Consider the following 27,905-nt stretch of genomic DNA (forward strand, 5'->3'; position numbering starts at 1 on the left):
ACATGAACTTAGAATAACTCAGGTATCGTGGAACACATGAACACTCTTTCGTTATATTATCATTCCAAACCGAAACTGGGAGGCAATGAGAACACGTGCAAGTTTGAAATGTTTATTTTTTCAATGCAACATTCTCAAACGCAGTATCTTGTATAATATTAACATACATATTATAAAAATCAGAGTCAGCAGCATAGTCACTAATCCATAGTAAGCAAATTGTGATAACATATTATGATGCAAAATCTATAGAATTCTGTATCACCTATATTTCGCGCACCCTAATTAGCATATTATATTATATCTAAGAAGGTCTCATCTGGGCTTTAGCTGGGCGAACCCATACCTCAAATTCTCAGTAGGAGGAGATCACATCAACAGCTACCAGCTCTCAGCATGTCCAGCATCAAGTGTTTTTTCTCATTCCCTGTAACTGTATCTTGAACTCACGTAAAGCCCAAAGTTGGCACAAACATTATTTGTGTTATGACTAACGTAGTGCGAGGATCAGGCCTACAGTAACCTTGTGTTAGAGTGTGCAGTTCTCAGTGTGCAGACAGTTGTACCAAGTGTTCCAGGCACGACTGATACCAGTACAATAATACATTATTCTGAAATAAATCACATCTTTCGTCTAGGTTAAAAGCTGAAATAACAATTAGGTGTCGTGTGCAAACCGAAGCAGAAAGAAAATATGGCGTTTAAACATTTACTAAGCACATGCTAACTTAACACAATCTATGGAAACGTAATAACCATATGACACCCCCCCCAATGATCCGAGGACGGTCAAAAGACAAATATATAAGCCAATACTCAATGAGAGGCAAGACTTGAAAGCAGAGTTCAATGATATTGAGCCAAGCTACATGTATGTAATGTATGTAAAATTTAAAAAATACAAAAAATATGTATGAATGCCTATAGTGGCCACACAAAATATAAAAAGTCGAACTTGAGGCCTAACTCTAATAAATAGGCCTAGAACATATGAAAAAAATCGAATGTTCGTATTGAAATTGGCACCATTCAGAATTACTAAAAAGTCACGTGCCTTATAGATGGAAGTATTCAGAGTCATTCCTCGTTGAATGAATATGCAAAATATGTAGCAACAGCTTTCAACATGAAATCACTGTCATCATCCGAAAACAGTTCAGCCATCCAATTAAGCAATGGGAAAGAACATACGTGCTCCTCCCGTACTGAATCCTCTAGCAACATCAGAGGACAACTCAGTGGGTTCTCGAGAACGCTCTGTGCCAGAAAGTCATGCGCCGCTGCGAAAATGTCCCACTGACCCATTAGTCCATGCATCGCTGCCACAGCCATAACCCTTTCGCCAGAACAGACCAACTCATGAGCCACTACGGGGGACATCAGCTGATCAAAGTCGACGTCAGGAGAAGTCGGTAAACAGAGACACAAATCAATGGCCCAGTCGAAATCACAGCTCAGGCAATGAAACACAGGCTGGACACAGGTGAAATAGGAAAATCTGAAAGATAATCCAAAAGCCGTGCTTAAAGTCGCAAGCGGCAGCGATCCATAATAATCAAGCATCCGGTTGCGAAACTGCATCAGCAGGTGCTGTGCGTTTCCTTGCGCAGGATGGGCATCCATGTTTTATGAAATAAAATATCACCAGAACGCCTGCAGCCAAAGCCAGCAAAACAGGAAAACCGCCAAACAGACTAGCGAATATAGAATGAAAGAACGCAGGGATAATACCAAATACTTTTTCAAATGTAGTCACGAGACCACTGCTAACCATTTAAAAAAAATGAGCGAGGCTGGATGTGGAGGAGGCATTAAAGATTTGATGAACCAGCTCGCAAAAATGAAACGGCAAATCAGTACTTAAAAGCGCTTGTACTTCTGTGCGTGTGTTTGCTATGTGAAGGACATAAGATTCGCGGGCAGAGCTCAGGGCCACCTGTTTTTGAGACAAAAGGGCTCTTATACGGCCTAAACCATTGAATTCAGCTCTCAAGGTTGGTATTCTTGGCCAAATTAAAACTTCTGAATTCCCATGCGTGGGTGGATACAACACATTCTTGCAGCAAACGACCCTTTCAGACACGGTAACCACATATGCGATACCAGGCTCTAACCCACAACAAAACTCGTTATTTAAAAGTAAATAACTACCGTTGGACAACAATGTGAACGTGGGAACTATTGCAGGAACTGGTGTCCCTTTCAAAACACAGGCCAAATTAGGTTTGTCCTGATTACAAGAACCATGCAACTGGATGTGTCTGCAAATAAGTGAGCGGTCAGGGGACTGTGTACATTCTTCACCATTCAGATTCACTTCATTCCCCTCCTTAAGGCATCTGTAAGTGTATGGTAAAGACCATGTCTCATGGAGGAAAGCGCTGCCTAATGGTTCATATCGCCCAATGGCAATATATTTCATACAATTTGTAAATTTATACAAAGCAAAAGGTAATGTTATAACACCATGAATAAGCCATGTTGCTGCAGTTACTTCAGCCACCGAAAATGGCAGGGATTCTAATTTTTCAATATGTAACATAGAAAATATCGCATCTCTCATTGACAACATGCGCTGTTTTTCAGTCAAATTAAACGGGGCAAATAATGATGATACGTTCAAAAAAGTCCATGGCACTCGACCAGACTTAAGAGTCTGTAGTGTCCACGCAAACTGCATCACAGAACGCAATTGATTTTGACCATGATATAACACGGACACTTCATCATGTACAATGTCGACAACAGAAGACACAATATTATTTAAAGTGTAAATTCGGGAAGAAAGCGTGTTAATGCTGTTATCAACCACTGCAAGCACTTTTTCCAAATTAGCTTGATCAATAGCCCTTAGGCGTTTAGCAGCCTCAACCTGGTTAACTTTCCAAATTTCATTGTAAATTGCATACAGGAACCGTTTAGATCTACCTTTAGCAGGGCCTTTTATAAAATCGTTTAAATCCACATTATCATGTAATTGAGACAAATGTAGTTTAACTGCAGCCAAAGTAGAATGCTGTAACCAATTTTGACACAGCTTCCCTACAGAATAAGTCGTGACAGTATATCCTTCTTCAAAACGTGGATTGGGCCTGAGTTCTGTGAACCCCTCAGCCAAACCCATAAATCGGCGCTGGCAAGAATCAGCACTCTTTTGCCATACCAGCCAACCCTTGGAATCCAAACTGGAAATGTTAAAGGACGAATTGTGTAAAAGAGTTTGCAACCCTTGAATGGAGGAATCAGTGAAATTACCCCAACCTGTATATTCATTTAAATCTGGGATGGATGGTGTATTTAATTTTTTAGAAGTAGCCAATCCAAAGCATGTTGTCTGGAAAATGGTAGAATTTAAAAACAACATGTGATTTGGGATGAGACATGCACGGTGTAAAGCCTCAGTGCCTTGTACCTGCCAATCTTTGGTACCCCAAACCGATTTAAGGTCAATTGTTCCTTTCCAGAACTCGTAGCCATCTACAGCCAACCTGTCTAAAAAGGACTTCGAATACAATAATTTTGTATCGGTAAGTCTAACTTTGGAAAGTGTCATTTTAAAATAAAACGACTCCGGATTAGACTGATCAAAGTCTGTAAAATAGGTATATTTTTTCAGAAATGTATTGGAACTGCCACTGAATGGAGCAGGGCAATGTTCCCATTGTGTATAATTTACAGCAACCCTCCTGGAATTTGTCTTATGCAAAAAATGATTACCATAGTGTTGAAAACAAAACAAATCACCATAATTAACAGAATCTGTATACAGATCCTCAGTATCGAAGGCAGCATAATACTTCAAATCCGAGAATAATGCTTCTACGGCCTGAATATCCCAATCATCAGAACGTATATTTTGTTTAATCACATCTCCCATGTTTACTCTAAGCACATTTGGAACATTAATCACTTCAGTAGGCCCGTGTATCTGAAACCTAACCGCATCCCACACAATCCCATCAAGGACAGGCCAAGCTGTAATGTTAACCGTATTTAAGTTTCGTTTCAGTCTGTGCGCAGAATGTGAAGAGGAAACAGGGGCCAATGTTCCATTAAGGTACCGAATTCCTGTTCTTTCTTGTACGTAGTGACCATCAATCAGGCGGAAAAAATAAAACACAAAACCAATTGACATAAAAAGATAGAATGAAAATAGGATCAACCATATGTATGTCCAAGGCGGAATTAAAAAATGTTTTTTGAACAACGTGGCATATCTTGCAATGTTTGTGGGTTTCTTTGATGTTTCCGAAACAGAGTCAAAAGAGAATCTGGACTGGCCTGCCAAACGGGTCTGCAAATCAGGCATCGATAAATCAGCAGGATAAGTGTAGTTTAGCTCATCAATGTTAGTATCAGGAATAGTATTTAATAAAGGACTGGATATGGCAGGCATCTCGAGGGACACCTCCTGTTCTGCACCAGATGTAATAGCCAGCACAGAGTGCCTCACCATGGAAGGACAGGATACAGCCGGTGTCATGCTATGAAGAATCGGCCACCCTGTGTGTCTTGACATTGTCAATAGAAATAAATCTGTTTTCCTTACGACCTGGAAGTGGTGGTAAAATGACTGTTCTTGTGCCCTTCACTCCAAGGACTCGAACTGGTGCTTGATATGAGGGACCAAACTCTTTCTTGTTATCGATCTTCTCTCGAACCAGTTCTCCAACTTGGGGTAGCCAGCCAACTACCGGGATCTGCAACGCATCATCCGATGTGGAGGGCAAATGTTCCTTTGCAAGACTGTCTCTGGTCTTTTGTAGATTCTGTAAAACATTGCAATGTTCAACTACGTCAAAGGCCCCGGCCTGGGCCTTGTAGTCCGGCCCATCAAGGTCAGGTACATACATCTTGATACCAAAGAGCATTTCGTATGGGGTCCGCCCACCCAGAGACATTCTAGGGAGATTATTAAGCGCACGCTGCACGCCTATGAGGTGGGCTAGCCAGTTTCTACCAGTACCTATACCTCGGGCTGTCAAAGATTGCTTTAAGTCGCGGTTCATTCGTTCTACTACACTATTGCCCTCAGGCCTGTAGGGACTTGAAAACTTGACTTGGACTCCCAACGAAACCATAGCAGCCTTGTATGCCTTAGAGGCGAAAGCCGGGCCCTGGTCCGAATGGAAAGTACCACAGGCAAAAATTCCCACAAAGACACGCAAATCCTTAATGACAGTCCGCGAATCAGCGCTTCGATGCGGCCATACCCATACAAAGCGTGTGCATGAATCAACTGCTACTAAGATGTATTTAAACGCAGTATCAGAAGAAAAAGGACCGCAGTGATCCAAATAAACGCAACCAAGCGGTTTATTAGAGATGTACAACTGTGTCTGAGGCGGACGCGCAGCAGTAGAAGGCTTAATCTGCTGGCAAATGTTACATTGAAGAACATATTCACGCGTCTGTTTGTACAGACCCCGCCACCAGAATCTCTGTTGTAGCTGAGTTACAGTGGCAGAGACGCCCGCATGCGCAGACGCCACACCTTCATGTGCCGCTGTAATCAAAGCAGCTCTGCGATCCGAGTTGGGAACTAAACGCTCGCCAACTTCAGGGATTTTCACATAAGGAACCGTATCGGGACTTAAGTGGTATGTGTATTTAGAAGGGAATCCCGCAGGATATTTACCTCCCTTCTCCGTTGCAGCTACAGCTGCCAAGATGTCATCATCGATTTTGCTTTTGGACCTCGTGACTGCTTCAACTAAGTATTTTGATACCGCTGACTTCGCTGCTTCATCAGCAAGCGAGTTGCCAACAGCGTGGACCCCCACGCGCTGATGACCGAGAGTATGAATCACAAACACGAGTGGCAGCTTCTCTTTAAGTTCCGCCACTCGGACCCAGATAGTTTTATGTTTTATTGTGCTACCTTTGGAGTCACGAAAATCATTCTGAATCCAAAAGAACAAGTTTTCATTGTAAGACTGGACACAGTAGTAAGAATCACTTACGATTAAAGTCGTCACACTACGATCTGCGTACTCCAATGCAAGCATCAGAGCACGAAGCTCTGCCAAATGAGCGGTGCAGTCTCCAAGCGTCTGCGTGTGCACGACACTGGACTTGAACTCATCGTTCACCATGGCACCGACCACAATGGCGCAAGCGGAAACGTAGGCATGTTTAGAGCCATGCGCAACCTGCGCCGAACCATCAGTGTAAATGATGCAATGGAAATCCTCCAACGGCCGCATTGCTAATGGAGCAGGATGAACAAACTCATACTGTAAATACTCCTGGGACCGTAAGGTGGCGTCAAAAATAAACGTGACATCCTGGGACGTCAAGGACGCAGCCCATTGAATCCACCGAGGGTGCAAAGCTTTGGAATTAGGTACACTGGCTTTCGTAACCACCTCTAAGGCAGGGCACGGGGTAACAACCAACATGCGCTTTCCTTGTGACAGGGCACGTTCCTTAAGAATTGCCATCTGCACAGCCGTTAAAACTTTCTCCACAGTGGAAAAACGCAATTCAGCCGAAGTGTACAAGTGTGACTTGTAAGCAATAGGTACTGTATCTCCTTCATTAAAAGTCAGGTACGTGAAACCCACCGCCCCAGGGATAATTCTTATCACCAGGTTGGTCTGGTTATCACGAGTCTGTAAGTATTCAGAAGCGAGCAAATCAGCCTGCAAAGACTGCAGAATGGCCGAATGCTCAGGCAGCCAGCATGATTTGGAAAAAGATGGTTGTATCAAAGCATACAAAGGCTTGATACGCTGGGCATATTCCGGAATGTAAGTCCTCCCGAAATTCAGAAAACCCAGAAGAGATTGTAATTTTTTCAGTGTTGTCGGAGAGCACAAGTGTGCACATTTCTCCAGGAAATGGGGTGCTAAACCCTTCCCTTCATGGTTAAGCTCGTAACCTAGAAACAACACTGTGTACTCTGCAATGTGCGACTTTGCAAAGTTAAACTTGTAACCCATGTCAGCAAAGTTACAAATTATGCTATTTACTCGACACAGATGCTCCCAAAGATCGTCGTCTGTGAGATAAATGTCATCCACATACGAACAAGCAACTGGGTCGAAGCTCTCCAAAAGAGAGACTATGCGCGCGGAAAAAACTCCCGGACTGTTCTTGTAGCCCATTGGGAGTCGTTTAAACATTTTTTGCACTCCGGCGCATGTAAAACTGGTCCATTGGGAACTTAGACCATCTAATCTATGTGCATAAAAACCATTGGAAATGTCAAGCGTGGTTTTGAACCGTTTACGCTCAAGACTATTCACTAACGCAGAGCCGTGCGTATTCTGTACTGCACAGTTACGGCAATGCGAGTTCAAATGCCTATAATCCAAAACCAAACGATATGATCCGTCCGGTTTGTTCACAGTAAAAAAGGGGTTATTCATCGGTGACACACACGTTTCAATTACACCTTGATATTCCAATTGTTCAAGGATAGCTGCGACTGAAGCTTTCGCTTCACGCCGTATGGGATATTGTGGTTGAGGCTGTGGCTGTGACCATAAAGGAATCTCATGGCTTGGTGACAATTTATCCCAGCCACATTGATTGCGGTACACAGCCGGCGCAAGCGCCAGAGCCCACTCTTCTGCAAAATGCAGCGCCTCCACCCTCGGCACTGTGTGCGCGAAGCTGGGTAGGATTACCTCCTCCCCTCGCGGAGCTGCGAGAACAAAAGGTGGGGGCCAGTCAGCCTCCGAAAGCAAAATGTCATACGTAGACGAGAGATTTTCCCAAAATACCCCTTTTACAGTTCGCTGCAGGTCACCTTCAATTAACAGGACAATTTCAAAAAGTCTTTCAGGGGGAGCAACATGCGTATCTGCAGTTTCAATCACAACAAAAGTTTCAGTCGCTGTCACCTTCAACAGTGGACGGAGGGCCTCTCTCACTATGGTAATCTCTGCAGCGCTGTCCAGCAAGGTCAGAGCCCACGTCAGATTCCGAAGCCGCGTTCTCACTATCTGGGGCATAACGATGCGCAGTCAGGGCAGCGACTTTCTTCGTGGCAAACTGAGGTCTCTTGGGCGTAGAGCCTTCCTGCTGATCTCCACTGGAACGCGGGCGGGGCTGACCACGTCCTTGCTGGCCACCCCGGCCCTTGCCGCCCCCTCCACCACCGGTTGACGGAGCCGATGAGTCCTGAAAGGAACGAGGAGAGCGTTGTTCAGAAGCCTGAAACCTCTCAGGCGATTTAATCATCGCGCGGTCGCGCAAATCATAAACACGATCCGACTGCGCAGGCAATGGAGACGCAGGAGCAGAAACCTGTATTTGTTGTTGTTGTTGCTTACCCTGATTCTGCTTTTTAGGCCAATTTTGTTTCTTGGACTTTTGTTGACCACTAGTTTCCGATGTCTGACTCTGGGGCTGTTTCTTCTCCTTATCAGGAAAAGTTTTAACCCCCTTTGCATTGCGGCCCACCATTTTGTAAGCATTCACAATAATCTTTGCTAACTGTCGGGGTCGGTCGGGCTCGGGAACCAACGCTAATGCGTTAGCAACTTGAAAGTTCACTGCATCCCCCTTGACATTCGCAAGGATCACACCGCAAACTACTTCAAAGGAGCCACACAGGCGCATGCCCAATTCAACAGCCGCCTCCGGTCCATGTTCGTCCTGAACACGTTTAAGGACCCCACCTAGATTGGTCACAGACGGGGAGCCATAGCACCTCGAATAGACCGCTGCAAAAGTTTTTCCCCAGGTCTCACAGTCAGCAAGGTCAGGAGCCAGACCTTTCGGCAAACTCAGTGTAAGAATCCGGTGTTTATCACCCGGACTCCTATTAGGAAACACAGCTTCCAGCTGGCCGAATTTCTCAGCAAGCCAGAACGGAAAATCGTCCTTTTCCTGGGGCTTCTTACCCATCACGGAATTAACCATGACCGGGTTGATTTTCAGACCAGCATGTTCTGCTCGAAGCTGTGCGCCTCTAGGGGCCGCGTCTTGAACATTACGTCCAATGTAATGAACAAGCGCTCTAATCACTCCCACCGCGACTTCATGAAGTAGCCGCAGTTCACCTACGTTACATGCGTTACGTCTAGGGTGAGGAGTAAATCCACCCAAAGCAGGCCAACTAGTGCCCGCAATGGACAAAGGACCTAACCTCGGAGCGGTCATAGCGTGCGGTAGGGCGCCACCAAACCAAACTCCATGCTGCCAAGTGTCTATAGGTACCTCCAGTGCTCTGTACGGAGCGTACGCCGCCGGTACAACCGAAGCAGTGTATGTGTGGAACACACCAGTATTTGCGTCCACACCTGGAAATGTCACCCACGAATAAAACAGTTCGTACGGGTAAGCATGTTCCGCGCTTACCACCAGAACCACAGCCAAGCCTTCCAAAGGAACATCATACATCCGCAAATGGTCACGCACCGCAATGCGACTATGCTGCGGGATGTCCACAGGCTGAGCCATGTTAGCACAGGAATGAGAAAAAACAAACTATACTTTGTAGCACAACTGGGTAGTAATTCAAGGAAACCGTTTTAGATAGATTCAAGCTTGAAAATTACCTATTTCAAAAATAGGTAGGTTTTTCCGACACTGCCGTTTTCCGGAAACGGGAATGTAGGCGTTAAGGTTTGAATGATATACTACTCGAGTGTCATGTTATAGGGCCAACCAACGTATGGGCGCCATGTCGCAGGGTTTCCGTTCTCTCACAGAACTGTGCTCAGAGACCTAGAACCTGGGTGAGTCAGAGTGACCCACAACTCACCTATGTTTCAGAAATCCCCTTACCAGGCTAGCTACAGTATCTCATCGGCAGTGAATACTTCCCGATGTCTTAGACAATCCAGAACATGAACTTAGAATACCTCAGGTATCGTGGAACACATGAACACTCTTTCGTTATATTATCATTCCAAACCGAAACTGGGAGGCAATGAGAACACGTGCAAGTTTGAAATATTTATTTTTTCAATGCAACATTCTCAAACGCAGTATCTTGTATAATATTAACATACATATTATAAAAATCAGAGTCAGCAGCATAGTCACTAATCCATAGTAAGCAAATTGTGATAACATATTATGATGCAAAATCTATAGAATTCTGTATCACCTATATTTCGCGCACCCTAATTAGCATATTATATTATATCTAAGAAGGTCTCATCTGGGCTTTAGCTGGGCGAACCCATACCTCAAATTCTCAGTAGGAGGAGATCACATCAACAGCTACCAGCTCTCAGCATGTCCAGCATCAAGTGTTTTTTCTCATTCCCTGTAACTGTATCTTGAACTCACGTAAAGCCCAAAGTTGGCACAAACATTATTTGTGTTATGACTAACGTAGTGCGAGGATCAGGCCTACAGTAACCTTGTGTTAGAGTGTGCAGTTCTCAGTGTGCAGACAGTTGTACCAAGTGTTCCAGGCACGACTGATACCAGTACAATAATATATTATTCTGAAATAAATCACATCTTTCGTCTAGGTTAAAAGCTGAAATAACAATTAGGTGCCGTGTGCAAACCGAAGCAGAAAGAAAATATGGCGTTTAAACATTTACTAAGCACATGCTAACTTAACACAATCTATGGAAACGTAATAACCATATGACAAGGCAGTGCAATCTGCTATAGCGAAAGAACGAGCACTAGCACAAGGCAAAAGGATCACTGTTCTCACAGCAGAATCCTCCTTCGAGGCACTATTCAGCCCAGTAAACCTGCCTACAGTGTCACTAGATCCGAAATGGATACAGTGGGAAAACTCTCTTGCTGCAGAAGACGTGAAATACAATTTCGCCCCGCACATGAAAAAACTGAATGATTTAAAATATGAAAAAGAATATCCTCTGCCAATCGAAATTCTCCCTCTAGAACAGTATTCCTGTGTAATCTATACAGACAGATTTGTACAGCATTACAATGTAGAAGATAAATCCTACGATGCAGCCTGCACGATTGTTAAAGGTCGCTGGCTCTGCGGTAAATTCAGACCGAAAATAACAAAAACTGAATCACTGAGAAAATGTTCGGCTCAGCGAGCTGAAATCAGATCTTTAAAGATGGCGCTTGAAAATGCCAAACGTGAATTCCCGACACTAATCGTGTGCGATTCGCATTTTTGCGTCAATTCTTACAATAATGATTTGCAGGGCTGCGTTCAAAATGATTACAAGGATGACACAGGTGCCACAATCAAGCATAAAATGCTTTGGAAACAAGTAGTTATTTTACAGAAAGAACTACAAAAACACTCATGTGATACACACTCCGAGTCATCAACGTGATGGTGTTCACGTTGCAGGGAATTCATTGGCTAATACAGCCACAGCGGAAGCAACTAAACCAGCTTCCGTAGCCACAAAAAAGCGTTCAGAAAAATACATAGACAGGGAAACCATGCTGGTGGTAAAAACGTCTTCAAAAGGCAACTGAGCAGCATTAGCTGTGAACTATCCACTCAATTATGCATACGTAATTGATGCAAACTCCGTTCCTTTTGCTCGAATCCCTGGAGTGGGGGATAGGGTAATTTTAAACACGAATCAGAGAAAGTTATTAATAGCAGACGCACACATGGGTGAAGGTCCGAGGCACAAACAGATGAAGGAATCTCTAACAGAATTACAATCAGCATACTGGTGGCCGGGGATGAGCCTGCACCATTATAAATTCGTAAAGAACTGCCCAGACTGTGACAGAGACCGCAGTAACGAGTCAAGTGGAGTAATGCCATGGCCATTTATGAAGGTAGCATAGAGCTATCTACACATGCAATCCAGTGTCCTATTAATTGTTTAAGACTACATTCACTTAAAAAATGTGGCCCCAGCGCTCGGCTGACGCCAGAACTGTTATAAAAGATTTGCTAGTCTTAATCGGCACATACGCAATTGCCATGCTTCATTCTGACCAGGGTCCTGCTTTTTAGCTCTCGAACTTATAAGGAGGCCATGACCAGCCTGGGCACTGGATTGCGATTCTCATGTCCCTTACATCCTGAGGAAAACGGGGTAGTGGAAAGAAAAAACCGAGACATAAAGCAATCTATAACGGCAAAGGTATTAGGTTCGGGTGATGGGTGGGTCAAGCATTTAATAAGTTTCCAACGTAGTCTTAACAACTTGACAAGAAATTCTCTAAAAGGTTTCAGCCCGTACGAACTATTGTTCGGAACTAGAATGCATGTTCAGGACTTAGATAGTCTAGCTTCAGTGGTAGAAGATAAGAATAAAGACTTTGACATCAAAGATCGTTTGGCTGTTTTACAGGACTTAAACGAAACAAGAAAACCCCTGAGCAACATAAAGTTAAAACAACAGCCAACCACCACCCGAAGACACATCACCTGTCCCAGCAAGACCTGTCTGCATTCCAAAGATTGGGGATCTGGTCAGAGAGAAAATAGCGGTGAAGAAGGAATTTGGGCCTTCTTACAGAAAAGGAGTACCTGTCTTAGCAATCAACGGAACAAGATCAGTAGTACTACCGCCCCTTGCTGGTAAAGAGGAGAACAGAGTTGTATCAATCGACCTGGTAAAACCACAAGCATGTGGTCTACAATCAATAGCAGGCCCAGTGGACTCCCAAGAAGTAACAGAATACCCAAATTTGCAAATATCAAGGAGGTTAAAACTGAAAGACTAATCACATTTGATAAACCTACAGTGAATAAAAAAGGACTATGCAGAAATGCCATGGAACTTGTGCCTCTTGAAACACAAATTGAAACAGTTCGTCATGAAACACCAGTCTATGTAGCATCAGAATGTGCTAATGAAAGGCAAATTGAGAAAACAATTCCAACAATTGACAGAACTGCATCTGGCTACTTCATTAATTTCGACAACTTTTCTGAAGATCAAAACGACTCTGAAGTGACGCCAGAAACAAAGACTTTTAAAGAAAAAGCAACAGAACTCTCATCAAATCAAAGAAGCATTGGATTGTATCAGGGGTACTTATACTCCTACTATGCCTAATTTTAGTTTTAATTTTAGGAAAATGTATCACAGTTCAATGGACACAGCAAGTCAGAACATCAACTTAGTTCTTAAGCCTCACAAATCATCTCACATCGAGAAAAGAGGACTATCATCAGTAAATGTCACAGCCATTCCAATACCCGCGGGGTAGTTTGGGACAAAACAGACAAGAAAAAATATATGGACCGGTCGAGATCTTGAAATATCCTCACCAGTTTAAGGTTTCATTAAGTGACTTTGTAAAACCAAGTACATTCTCTGATGATTGGGATTTTGAAAGTATAAATAATATGATGTCGGATTTAGTGTGGTCAGAACATGAACATGATTATTTACAATGTTCATCTAATTATGAACAGATGTACTGTTTTTCACATTACACAGACCACTATTTACATACATCTGCTCAACCTAGAAATGTTTTTAAACCTTGGCTGCTAAGGGGTTTTCCAGCTGTGCGCTGGAAAGTGATATATACCATTGTTCATGACAAGGTCAACTCGTCATAAGCACAGGGCAGATAAAACCCATGACGAGTTGACCTTGTCATGAGCACTGAAGGGGTTAAATATAACCAATGGGAACATTGTGCTACTCCACCTATAAGCAGTTCAAAAACATTCTAGGAGAAATTCCAATACTTCTCAGGGTTTAACACAAGTAATGCAGAAACATTTTATTATAAACTGTTGGATAAAACAGGGACGAAAACCATGCTGACAAATACTAAATTGATATATTCAGAAGCATTTTATGAAAAAATGATTAGATTTGGTTTTGATTTCTGGAAAAATAACATTGAAACAAAAACCATCTGGGGTACAAAGGATTGGCAGGTACAAGGCCTAGAGCATTATTTCGAGCCTGCATGATCCCAGAACAAATAATGTTCTTGAATGACAATTCAACAAACAACCTGTCGTGTACTAGCCAAGATTAAAGACCTTAACCCCTTCGAAGCTAATGACGAGCTGGGCTCGTCATGGCGCTTACCTGCCGTGCGCTGATGACAAGGCCAGCTCGTCATGAAATAATGTAAAACAACAATCATCTGCAGCGCAGGACGGGAAAACGCCTAGCAGCCATGTGGTTAACAAACCGTCTATTCCAAAGCCAATACCTGATAATGCAACCACAGATATTGAAATAGACGTATCCCAAATTTTAAACGAAAACAGAACACATCCTGATTGGAAAAAGTGGTTAATCTGGCCTACAGACATGAATAACTGTCAAGATAGATTCCTGAACAAAGTACAGGGGTTAAAAATAACCAGACCAGATCCTAGATACTCCCAGAGACAACATCCAGGGATAGTAACAACGTACAGTGTAGGGAAACTTTGTCTTGAATGGCTACAGACATCCACACTGGCACAAATTAAGCAACACTTGTCTTTACTTAAAGATGGTGCTGACTTCCGCGATTTCATTATGGGACCACGCAAACAGCGTCAAAAACGTTTCATAGCGGCCAGCATATATGCGGCATACAACGAGGCATGGAAAGAAACTCAAATTGAAACAGCTGAGAAAATACGAGAAATTGATCGTATTCATTTGGAAAAATCACTTTCTGTTGTAGACAATGGGTTAATGACTGTCTTCCAGAATATATTCACTGGACAATATTGTATCATCTGCTATTGATATAATAGGCCAGGACCTGCTAATGTTACAACATGGCCAGTCCCAATTGCGTTCTATTGTACAGCTAGGCTGGACGTTGCAAAATCTCCGTTCAGGCTATGTGCTATTGCGTTTAATCAACACAACGTCATTGTTTTCCATCTTTACCCTTACTGATAAACAAATCAGTTTGGCACAGAAAGGAGCAGACTATGCAATCCTGAGCATCGAAAAACTTGAGAGATTACCATTGACAATGTCAGAAAGACCTGTCATTGAATGGATAATACACAGGATTATCACAATTCAGATAACAACTTTCCAATTTAAAAATTGCCTTGAGTATATACCGGCAGGCCAGTATGAAAAGTTGGGTAAAGGATACATTAAGTCATCATGGAAATTACCTTATACACACACGTTATAGTGACAACAACAAAAATGTATTTCTTAGTGGTATTGAGTGTAAACATTCACTAAGCGGTATACTTTTGTGCCAAGGTATTAACTTACATGGGGCCTGTGAGGGTACTTCAAACAACCTTTCATGCCACCAGCATGGCACACCTGCAGCACAAATAGAGCCATTCTTTAGGCAACTTTCTAACGGGAGTTACGTTCTAATAACGGATCACAGCTGTTGTGGCTTGGTGCCAGGGAAAGCATATCTCTTAAGCGTGAGTTTGTATGCAAGCATTTTATCCGAACGGCCCTGGAGACTCAGTGGCTCCGATTTGGCCTATTTTGAATATCTCTTCTATACAAATTGATAGTTTAAGCAGAATGAAGTCTGTGCTTTTGCAGACAACGGTGCCCATCTCATCATCAAAAGAGACGTATGATCTCCAAGTTGCAAGGACGGCGGCAGAGATACATACACTTTTATCAACAAATTGCCCGGTGCATTTCACAGAAATGCTCAGCCAAATCCTAAATATGTCGAATGCCAGTGGTATCTCGAATGTATTTAAGACGATTTTTCAGGGACTGTTAACACCATTTGAAGCAGTCCTAGGTATCTTTCCAAATTTTGTCCATTCGATCTTTGGCGGCATACCACTACTTTTGGGACTCGTAGCAGGTATTTTATTTTTGACCCTCCTGCTCTGATATGGCAAACCAAAACGCAGACATGATTCCGGCACGGATGGAAGAAACGATCCCAGCAATACGCTATCGGGACCGCATAACTAAAGTCCTTGGATTAGCCCGGCTAAGAGATCTGAATATGACCTGGTTTCTTTCATTCAGACCTATATGGCAGACCTGCATCTTACCTGTGCTTCGATGTATGCTATGCGGAGAGGAATGTGTGTTAGGCACCTGTCTTGCACTACCATCAGCAATACCAATGGATGTCGATACTTTGCTAAGTCCAGTAACGGCTCACGCATTGTGTTATCCCCAGCGGTTACCAATCCTGATGACTGCATTCGTTGAGACTCCTGCGCTACGACTAGGTGGTGGCAGTGAGGCAAGAAATGGAAGCAGCATCACCCAGGTACGACCTTCTGTGAGCATTGCTGATCCTGAAATCGATGATAGCAATCATTCTCACAACTGCCAAGTTACAGCATTATCGAACTTGGTCGAACTGTCACCTGAATATGTAGACCAATTCTTTGCGAGCCTGTCTGAAATGATGTTCTCTCCTGAACAGAAACAATAACTTTTTGGAAAAGAATCCGGCACACAGCGTTCCCATGAACTCTGAATTCGGCCTTCAGCTTTGATAAACAAAAGCTACTGAAAAGCGTTTTGAACTATTTTTTCCCCGCTCACCATAAAATTATTTTTTTCCAAACTTTCCAAAATATTTACCTTTTTCTGGCACACGTACTTTGCTTAAAGTAGAACTATTCATAAAGAACAGAGCTTCTATTTTTAGTAGATCTAGAGACAATATATTACCTCAGCCTCTAGCACATTTTAAAGCAATTGTATTTATATGTGATGAAATAGTCTCGCCCTTCTTTTCTGTATTTAGAGACATTCCATGTGTAATTCTTCACAGAATCGTTCAACTGAATGCATATGCATTATTTTTTTGAATGATTACTATGCTTGATGACGTAGAGTACCTATTCATTTTCATGTATTTCATGTACACCATTTCAAATGCAAAATGTATTTTGGGGTGGGTAGGAATACACGTGCTTCTTATTGCTTTAGTTTTTAGTAATTTGATAGACATAAATTCGTGGAGTGGGTGATGTGTTTTATCTAGGACCCCGATCAATATTGTGACCTCATGCCCCTATACGGCTATAATCAATACATATCCCTATAATGGCATAACAATCAGAGCCATATTTCAGTAACTAGCCTCTGCAGTACATGACAGTCCATGACACAGCAGAAGCCACTTCCTTAGATTCCTAGATAGCACACCGAGTTCTTTCGACATCTCAAACCCCCAGCAACCTGGGAAAGCCCCGCTTGCTTTGTTTTGATTAGTAATAGAACTCCTGCGAGCACTGTAAGAACGACCAGTTCTTAGTGACATCTTTATTGACGTCTTATGTCCAAAAACTTACGTCAAACTCGGCACCTCTCAGGTATAAATATACCAATGTTGCCTTAAGCAAACACACGGTGGTGGTGAATACTGGAGCAGAACAGCCGTCCCCTTGCAGAGAGCCCAGCAGATGCGAGAAGGCCACGGACGCTGCCCCTCCTCCTTGACGCGCTGAGAAAGACGCTGTCTTTTCTCTTGCCGAGAAAATCCAGCTCCGGCGTTTCCAGCCTACCCTTTCGGGTGACTGGGATATCGGGTCCTAAGAAGGAGATACCAGACTTCCTGCATTCTATTCCAGAGGTACGGTGCTGACTAAACCCTTAGAGAGAATTCTTGAAACAAACTCTTGGCAAAACCAACTTAACTTAAACTGCTACTTACTTACTCCCTCCCTTGTATTAGGCTTAGGTCAGGTACACCGGGGTAGGCGTAGTTAGAAGCACCAGTTGAGGTCGTTAGCTAATGTATATATGAATGTATATATTTTATTCATTTTAACTATCTTATGGCTAAGAAACCATATCAATGCTTTTACAGTATTATTTCGTAGTACTCCTTTTACTGTACGCACTTTTCATAATAACAAGTTTTGCTATTGTGGCAATTCATTTCTCTTGCATGAGAAGGAAGACTGCTCCATAAATAATATCTTTTATTGAAAAACGCCAGTCTCTCTATTCTCTGCTTTCTGGTGAAAGTAAATCTGCACAACTGACTGAGTGAAATAGCTGTCTATTGTTTCACACGACTCTAGAGATTGACTCTTATTCTGAGGAGCAAAGTTGTCATGTTTATGCGGTTGTCGGAAGCTGAATCCCTTCTTGTTTGAGCCAGGGAAGCTGATCACTTCCTATTCAGTCAAGAAAGTTTCCAGTGACCTCTTAGCTAGCTGGCGCAAACCTAAATTAAGTCTAACATAGTCAGTAGAGACCTAGAAGACCGCAGTCCTACGTCTACACTGCCGTTTATGTTATTCCAATGTGCAGGGCCTATAGGGAAAATAGGAACTACACTACACCCCCAGGATCTACTTAATGGAGGCCGCAGCATGCCAAAGGAGTGCCAAAGGCAAGCCTGCCTGTGCTTGTCCATGCCTGGACCACGCCCAGCTCCAGGACCTCTGGGACTCTCGCCGCTATCCTGCTGAGGAGCTCCTGGCCCTGGACCCCGGACACCGAAACAACAGCTGCTGCACTTCCTCCCTGCCATCAACCAAAGGGCCATTCTCTGGCTGTCATTGCCCCTTCTACTGCAACACAGGACTGACATTTCACACTGGACCACAGGCCGCTTCTTCCCTGAAGACCACAAACAACCTTAAACCGCTTCAAAACAGCCAGCTCAATGGCTGATCCATCTGCAAACATGCCAAGGAAATCTGGAAAACCATCACCACCCTCTCCCCTGACGCCTTCATCACTGAAATATGGCTCAACCCTTCCTCAAACTCTGACATTGCCACACAATACCCATTGGCTACAAGACGTTACACAGAGACCGCACCAACAAACATGGAGGGGACATCGCCATCATCTGCAAGGAACCCATCTGATGCCTTGTCACAAGTGACGACCCCACACCACTCATGGAACATCTGAACATCCAACTACAGAATGACGCCAAGACCACAATCAGAGGCACCCCTCGTAGACAGACCCCCGGGACCCTGACCGGCTGTCCACGATGCCATCTCTAATCTCATCCCCCCACCAGCCACTGACTCCTACCACTACATCCTACTAGGCAACCTCAATTTCCACGTCAACGACTCCAACAATGCCAACTCCACCTCCCTTCTGGAGAACCTGAACAATATTGGCCTCACCCAACTAGTCACTGAACCAACACACAAAGCTGGACACACACTTGATCTCACTTTCACCTCCAGCGACAGAGTCAAATTCAGGCATGTCCCAGAACTCACATGAACTGACCATGCCATCATTCACTTCAACATCTCCAATGCTCAGCACATCATCACAAAGCACAAGAGCTCCTCCCAACAATGCTGGGGCAAGGTAACAGACACAGTGGACACAAGCCCTCAGCACCACCCAACCCGAAGCTTTCTCAGACCTTAACCAGGCCGTCCAGAAAATCTCTGCATGGATCACCAAATGCGCCAACTGAGTCGCCCCGATGAAACCAACAAAAACCAACAAAACCTCAAAAAGAGCTAGCTGGTACACTTCAGAGCTCCAAACTACCAAGCGTAACTGCTACCGACTAGAGAAATGATAGCGCGCAACAAGGAAACCTCCGACTGAGATGCTCACAAAGCAGCCCTCAGTAACTACTACCTGCGCATCAAGGATGCCAATCAAGTAGCCTTCACAGACCACATTAACTGAAAAATTATTGACCGATCTCCCTGCTCCCTGGACAATGTAAACAGGAAGGCCATCAGCTAACAGCTCACTGTATACCTGGAACAAAACCATCTACATGACACCTCTCAATCAGGATTACATGCCAACCACAGCACTAAGGCCGTGCTGATGACTACCACAGACAATATCAGAACCGTTCTCGACCATAGAGAGTCTTTGGCCTTGATCTTCATCGACTCCTCTGTTGCATTTGACATTGTTTTCCACCACACCCTAATCAAAAGACTCTACAACATTGGCAAACAGCAAAGCACCCTCAAGTGGATTGTCTCCTACCTTTTAGGACGCACGTAGAGCATCCGGCTGACTCCCTTCTCCTTCAAACCCAAGGTCATCAAATCAGACGTACCCCTAGGATCATCCCACAGCTCCACTTTGTTCAACACCTACATGACCAAACTCACAGACATCGTCAGGACCCACGGGCTCAACATAATTTCAGACGCAGACGACACTTAACTTATCCTCTCGCTCAGTGAAGACCCCTCCACTACCAGAACCAACTTCTGCGATGCCATGGCCAATGTAGCCAACTGGAAGAGACACAAATGCCCTAAATTCAACTCTGGCAAGACAGAAGTACTGCTCTTCTGGTGGCCAGCAGAACTCGGACCAACACACACCAACAGACCATGCTTGCAACCTAGGCATCATCCTCAACAGCGAACTGACCATGAGACGAAAAGTCAATGCAGTCATCTCCTCCTGCTTCCACACCCTTTGCATGCTCTGCAGAAACTTCAGATGTATCCCCGTCAACACCAGAAAGACCATCACCGAGGCCCTCGTCACCAGTCGCCTTGACTATGGCAATGCTTTCTACGCCGGTATATCCACCAGGCTCCGCAGAAAACTGCAGACCATACAGAATGCTGCAACAAGAGGCATTTTAAACCTCACAAATGGACCCTCCCACCTCAGAAACCTTCACTGGCTCACCATCCAGAAGAGATGCAAGTACAAGATCCTATTGCATGCCTACAAAGCCCTGCATGATCAAGGACCGGCCTACATCAACCATCGACTGAACATCCATCTACCTGCAAGGCACCTGCTCTCCTCCTCACTGGTCCATGCACACCACCCCCTGCATCCGTTGCAGCCACAGCGAGGGTCCCACCTTCTCCTACATCGCCCCCAAGCCCTGGAACGACCTGCCTCTCCGCCTTCGAAAAGCACCCTCCTTGGCGGACTTCAGAAAGAAACTCAAGAACTAGCTCTTTGATGGAGTGCTGCACCCACAGCGCCCAGATACCCTTAGGGGTACAGTGCTGAGCTATACAAATACGAATTGATTGATTAATCGATCCGAGTACTCTATAGAGATCTGTGGATGAGTTGCAGTGTTCTCAATTTTATTAGAAATTAAGGCTCTCCTTGTCTTCCTGATGAGTACGTGGTAGCTCGTGAGAGCTGTTTTATATGCTGCTCTTTTCTCAGATGATTTTGAATGTTGTCAACATCTTTCCTGCTTTTTACAAGCCAACTTTATGGTGTGAACTTCCATGGAAAACCATTAGGCATGAGGTCTGGTGGCAATGGACTTCACTTGCTTAAGCAGGGCTGTTCGATCAAAAGCAACTGTAAAAGCATGATGATAGGTAGTCAGGGCAGTATGAGCATCTGAACCCAGATTTCCAGCTGCTGGAGTAGGGATTTTTTAGAGCTACTGGAAAAATAGCTATGGTTGTCACACCCCTTGGCATTTCCCTTTTCACCGTAATCTCCTAAACTTGAGGACCAAATTACTCAATTAGGGTTGAATTTGAATTGAATTTACAGATATTTGTATAGCGCACCATCCTCACATATAAAACAAACAATATCAAAGCCTATAGGTCTTGCTTTTTTGGTCTATTCCAGTGTTTTACAATCTGTGGGTCGGGTCACGAGACGACTTTTGGTGGGTGCCTTTTAAATCTATAATTAACTTGTCACATTTGCTGTGCTTTAAAGACAGGTCAAATTTCAGGCTATGCTTGCTTACAAATTGCGGATTATTTTTTTGTCACTGAAATTGGTGTTTATAAACTCCTCTCACTTTGCAGTCAGAGAAAGATAAGTAAAGTAAATTATTTGATTACCTTGCTGGGGTACAGTAAGAGTGAAAGGAAAAGCTGTAGAATGTCATTTTTGTAAAACACCCCTGTTGGACTTGGTGTTCTCTGCCGGATCATCCCCAAACCTTTTGTCTTATTGTTCCTGTTTTGGAACATATTTTTGTTTGCTTTTAGAATTCTGTGCACTTTACCTCTGCTAACCAGTGCTACAGAGCTTGTGTTTTCTCCTTTATACATATTGACATAGGCTTACTCTAAATTGGCAGGTGTAATTTACTCGCAAGGCCCTAGTGAGGTGGTACAACATGTACTCAGGGCATGTAAATTAAAAAGCTACTCGTGGGTCTACAGCACTGCCACACACTGTTCCACACACTTAAGTAGCTCTTTTAAACATGTCTCAAGCCTGCCACTGCAGGCTGGGTGCGCAGTTTTAACCTGCCATGTCAAACGGGCAAATTAAACCTTTTTGCCAGTGACAATGACTCCTTTTCAATACATATGTCACTCCTAGAGTATGTCCTAAACAGCCCATAGGGCATGGTGCAGTGTGTTTTTAAAGTTGGACATGTATTTTTAAGTTTTTCATATCCTAGTACTGAAAAACTCCCAAATAATGTTTTTGTTAATTACTGCAATAGGATATTGTTGGTTTTCTTTATAATCTTTAATAAGTGCTACCTTTTGATTGAGAACAGGTAAACCTTTCATGTTCAGTATCTGAGAAATTGTAACAGAAAATCCTCTTTAATGGTAAAGTTGGACGCTAAGTTACAATTTTGAACATGCCACTCTTATAAAGCTTTTATAATGAAAATCAGCTGTAGTGCACTCTAGTTATACTCTATGCTCTTGCGGAACAAGGTACTCAAATTAAACCAAATTGGTGTGCTGACCTTGAAGTGGTGCTACCTAACCACCAATTCTGAAAGAAATTACTAAAACTGTCTGTCTTTGACAAGGTCTGCCCTACGCTATTGCACTCCACCTGGAGTGCACATCACATTTTTTACTCGTAAATACAGTGTTAAAAAAGTGTGCGACGCTTAATCACAAATCATCAACAGTGAGTGAAAATGTTAAACAATAAAGTGAACACTAAAGTAAAGTTCTCTTTTATCCAGTGTTGCTTGAGGCTTCTTTTTATTCAAAGATGCAATGTAGAACAAGCCGTGGGCTTCATTATGAGTGGTTCCAATAATTGCCAATGCATTTCGGGTGTTAATATACACCCTTCTTTAGGGGAAAATCTATAACAAACATAAAATACATCAATCACTGGTATGTACAATATTTACTGTTGCCTCATATACTTAGGGGAGTGTGGCGTTAGGGGAATTCACATGTTATTTAGACCAAATACAACAGAGACAACATGAGCAGAAAATAGTGCAACATTGGAAGATTTTGGGGAAGATTATTGTGTGGTCAATCAGATCAAAAAAGAGCAGGATTCACATCGTGTTTTTGTAGAGAAAAAACAAATGTAAACATGCTGATGTACCTGGAAGGTGTGTGTTAGTATGGAAAATCGTCGACATGCTGGTTAAAAGTGAACCAGTGAAGACATGCCTACTATGGTAACCCCAATCGTGAAGTTGTTGCGGCAAAAATGACCTGGTCACACTTAGTGACAACTCTTCTACTGGTAGTCCAAGCGATTCGAAGAGTCAAGATTAAAATCTTTAAAAATTTAACAAAGTTCTAACCGAACTAATAAAATACAAATAATGGATAAAAGAAAAGAATGCTACTGTCTGGGGTGGAGCTCACCTGCCAACGGGGCAAAAATCCTCGCTTAACTTTGGAAGTGTGACAATTCACTATATCTCGTAGGAACAACAACATAACGGGTGCAACTTGTTGAAAAAATGAAGCAAGTATATTGAACAAAAACCGGCTCAATAAACTCGCAAACGTGACCCCATCACCAACGTGAGTGAGACGCGTGATCTCACCTGTCAAATGACGCTGCCTTGATCGGCTGAACGCTAGTAATTCGTGAGAATGCTCTCGCTCTGTGTAAAAAAAGAGCGATACATATGAAGTTTTATGAATCTTGACAATAAGCCGCTGTACACGCGGTATTGGCTCCATGAGACTGTGAGACTTACATGAAAACGAAGGCGAAAGATCGTCAAAACTTTCTGCTCGTACGGGGAACGCTGTGACGAACTATAGCATTGCTTGATATCAGGAGTAACGGCTGCCCGCTTCAATGGGGGCGTGTGACGTAAATCCATGCGCGTGAAACGTGAAAACTGACTAAATTGTGCTCAAAACGCTGTGCCTGCCATATTTCAGTGGTGTGAGTGTGCTGTTAAAAAATGGACTTAGAAGATAGGCGGGTCTACAAGGAAATGAGTTCAATTGTCAATTACTGTAAAAGTCGAAGTGATATTGTTATTAAATAACCTGTGTTTTTACAATGTTCAAATATCAGTTAAAAAATACTGAGACATAAACAGCTAAACTTGTAAACATGTGTAAATATCGCTCTAACGTTGAATACTAATTGTCTGTCATAAAGAAACTGTGAGTAATGCAATAAACATAAGCAAGTGCAACGAGGCTAGACTCCTCCCTTTTTTTTAACCATTCATCGCTATCACAATGAATTTCCATTATCTATCATACAGAAACCGTGAAAGATTCAGTAAACATAAACAAGTTCTGTGAGGCTTGACTCCTCCAATTGAGTGCTTTTTAACCACGATCTGAAGTCTACCTGGCATGACATTAACCAAAGGCGATCCCAAAGCCAAAAAGTTTGAGCTCAAGCGCTGTATCAAAAGTCTGTTTACAAGAAACATGCTAATTCTATTTTATCAGTAAGACCAAAGGGAATCAAAGTATTAAGATTTTTAATCCAAAATGTTTCCCTTTGAGTTAGAACTTTCGTTATGTCTCTGTCATTGCGGATTTTCACCACCTCTAAAACAGTAAAACGGAGTTGGGCTATGGAGTGGTGTGCCTCATTCCAATGTTGAGCTAACGGGGAGCTGATGGTGCGTGTCCTTATTCTGCTCTTATGTTCTGTAATTCTAGTCCTTAATGCTCTTTCTGTCTTTCCTATGTAATGTAGTGAGCATGGACTCTTATAAAGCTGGCATGTTCCTGCCCTGTTTGGTGCCTGCAGCCTGTTCTTGGTTCACATGACTGGGTGTAGTTGACAGTTGGATTTCTACTAGATAGCCATACAATAGAGGAATTAGGCGTGCCTGGATGAGTCATCAAGTGGCAGGAGAGGTGAAGGGGCTGGGCACAGTCCTACTTGCAATTGAATAGGATGTGGGCTGCCTTCATACATGTTTATGCAGCCAGCTTGCAGCCAACACAGGGGAGGCCGGACACTTCAAGGGAAACCTCCAGAACCTTCTCCTACTTAAAAGTGGGCACCAGGTAAACGGGCAAATTAAACCTTTTTGCCAGTGACAATGACTCCTTTTCAATACATATGTCACTCCTAGAGTATGTCCTAAACAGCCCATAGGGCATGGTGCAGTGTGTTTTTAAAGTTGGACATGTATTTTTAAGTTTTTCATATCCTAGTACTGAAAAACTCCCAAATAATGTTTTTGTTAATTACTGCAATAGGATATTGTTGGTTTTCTTTATAATCTTTAATAAGTGCTACCTTTTGATTGAGAACAGGTAAACCTTTCATGTTCAGTATCTGAGAAATTGTAACAGAAAATCCTCTTTAATGGTAAAGTTGGACGCTAAGTTACAATTTTGAACATGCCACTCTTATAAAGCTTTTATAATGAAAATCAGCTGTAGTGCACTCTAGTTATACTCTATGCTCTTGCGGAACAAGGTACTCAAATTAAACCAAATTGGTGTGCTGACCTTGAAGTGGTGCTACCTAACCACCAATTCTGAAAGAAATTACTAAAACTGTCTGTCTTTGACAAGGTCTGCCCTACGCTATTGCACTCCACCTGGAGTGCACATCACATTTTTTACTCGTAAATACAGTGTTAAAAAAGTGTGCGACGCTTAATCACAAATCATCAACAGTGAGTGAAAATGTTAAACAATAAAGTGAACACTAATGTAAAGTTCTCTTTTATCCAGTGTTGCTTGAGGCTTCTTTTTATTCAAAGATGCAATGTAGAACAAGCCGTGGGCTTCATTATGAGTGGTTCCAATAATTGCCAATGCATTTCGGGTGTTAATATACACCCTTCTTTAGGGGAAAATCTATAACAAACATAAAATACATCAATCACTGGTATGTACAATATTTACTGTTGCCTCATATACTTAGGGGAGTGTGGCGTGGTGTGAAGTCTACCTGTCATGACATTAACCAAAGGCGATCCCAAAGCCAAAAAGTTTGAGCTCAACCGCTGTGGCTCCTGATGGCACTGTTGTGTATCTGAGCCAGTTTGAAAAATGTTTACTAGCGCTGTATCAAAAGTCTGTTTACAAGAAACATGCTAATTCTATTTTATCAGTAAGACCAAAGGGAATCAAAGTATTAAGATTTTTAATCCAAAATGTTTCCCTTTGAGTTAGAACTTTCGTTATGTCTCTGTCATTGCGGATTTTCACCACCTCTAAAACAGTAAAACGGAGTTGGGCTATGGAGTGGTGTGCCTCATTCCAATGTTGAGCTAACGGGGAGCTGATGGTGCGTGTCCTTATTCTGCTCTTATGTTCTGTAATTCTAGTCCTTAATGCTCTTTCTGTCTTTCCTATGTAATGTAGTGAGCATGGACTCTTATAAAGCTGGCATGTTCCTGCCCTGTTTGGTGCCTGCAGCCTGTTCTTGGTTCACATGACTGGGTGTAGTTGACAGTTGGATTTCTACTAGATAGCCATACAATAGAGGAATTAGGCGTGCCTGGATGAGTCATCAAGTGGCAGGAGAGGTGAAGGGGCTGGGCACAGTCCTACTTGCAATTGAATAGGATGTGGGCTGCCTTCATACATGTTTATGCAGCCAGCTTGCAGCCAACACAGGGGAGGCCGGACACTTCAAGGGAAACCGGACACTTCAAGGGAAACCTCCAGAACCTTCTCCTACTTAAAAGTGGGCACCAGGTATAAATATTGGACCCTCAGAACTAAATTTTCAGTATTCTCCGGGACCTGTGGATACTACAGAAGATGGACTGCTGTGCTGCTTTTCTGCCAGAAGGACTGCTACTCTGCGGCTATGCTGCTCCTCTGCTTGCTATCCTGCTAGCTGAGAATGAAGGCTGGACCTGCATCCTTCATCCCAGGCTGAAGTGAATCAAAAGTTTAGCTGACTGACCTCTTGTTTTGAACTACAGGAACATTAAGAGCTACAGCGACTCCCTGCAACAGCCCAGCTGACCTGCTGCCTGGACCTGCAACTGTACCAAGAGGTGCCCCTCCGGTTCAGGACCCTTGGTGAGGCATAATTTGAGCTCCTCTCAGAAGAAAAGGAGAAATCCTGACGTTTTTGGCTCTTCGCGAACGGTTCTGTTTGTGCCATGTTCTTGCTGCCTGTGCCACCCACAAATGTGACGTTTTGGTGAACCCCACTCTTTTCTCCACAGCAACCACCAACAATGGTCGTCAGCGCGCGATCTGCACTTTGAGCACAGCATTGAGAGCTTGTGGTGACCGCCAACGTGAAGTTCCAGCAATGAAAGTCTGCGATGCCTGACAGGATCTTCGCACTGCAGAGATGACCATCTGCAAAGCCCAGCCTGCTCTTCTCACTACCTCTACGACCATCCATGACACTCTTCCTGCTCCTTATGGCCCTTTACACCATGAACAGAACTCTTCATGCTGCATCTTGAAGGTAACTCTTTCAGAGGGACTAACCTGGACTCGGTACCTGGCCTGTGTTCCATCGCGGTTGGCCTGAACTTGTGACTTTCACTTTGTGCGTATAGGTATTTACTTACCTAAAATTTTTAAATTGCACATCTCCGGTTTTGATTGTAGTTTTGTCATTTTGGTCTCAAATGATTTACTACATTTTACTCTATTTTTCTAAATATCTGTGTCATTTTTATTGTGTTGTGTTTTCACTTTATTACTGTTTGAAGTGCAGCATAAACAATCTTCACATTGTCTCTAAGTTAAGCCTGACTGGTTTATGACAATCTAGCAGAGGGTTCAGCACAGGCTAATTTGAGGTTTGATTGTGTTTCACTCTGATAGAGATTGTGGTTGCTGTTTGAGTAGGGCTGCATCCCCCTCAACCAGTAATCCAATTTGTAACAACACAAACATGTAAATATCTGTAAATGTACTGTCCACATTCAGTAGTTAGGAAACAAATCAATACACTTTTCTTGGTGATGCACAAATTATAAATATTCACTGAAAGAGAAGGTTCTTGACTGGACCACGTTGTTCCTCTCCGGCAGAACCCAGAGCA

General features: G+C 43.2%; 1 protein-coding gene across 1 annotated transcript in view; it reads right to left on the bottom strand.

Moving 5' to 3' along the window:
- Positions 1 to 23,778, bottom strand: part of LOC147733320 (uncharacterized) — a 53,052-nt gene extending 29,274 nt beyond the window's left edge. The window contains exon 1 of the mRNA XM_086956306.1: positions 23,650 to 23,778. Coding sequence (XP_086812432.1) covers positions 23,650 to 23,778 — 129 coding nt within the window. The remainder of the gene's footprint in view (positions 1 to 23,649) is intronic.
- Between the last annotated feature and the right edge of the window lie 4,127 nt (positions 23,779 to 27,905).

Source organism: Lissotriton vulgaris, chromosome 2_1 (assembly GCF_964263255.1).
Source record: "Lissotriton vulgaris chromosome 2_1, aLisVul1.2, whole genome shotgun sequence".
Taxonomy (NCBI): Eukaryota; Metazoa; Chordata; class Amphibia; order Caudata; family Salamandridae; genus Lissotriton; species Lissotriton vulgaris.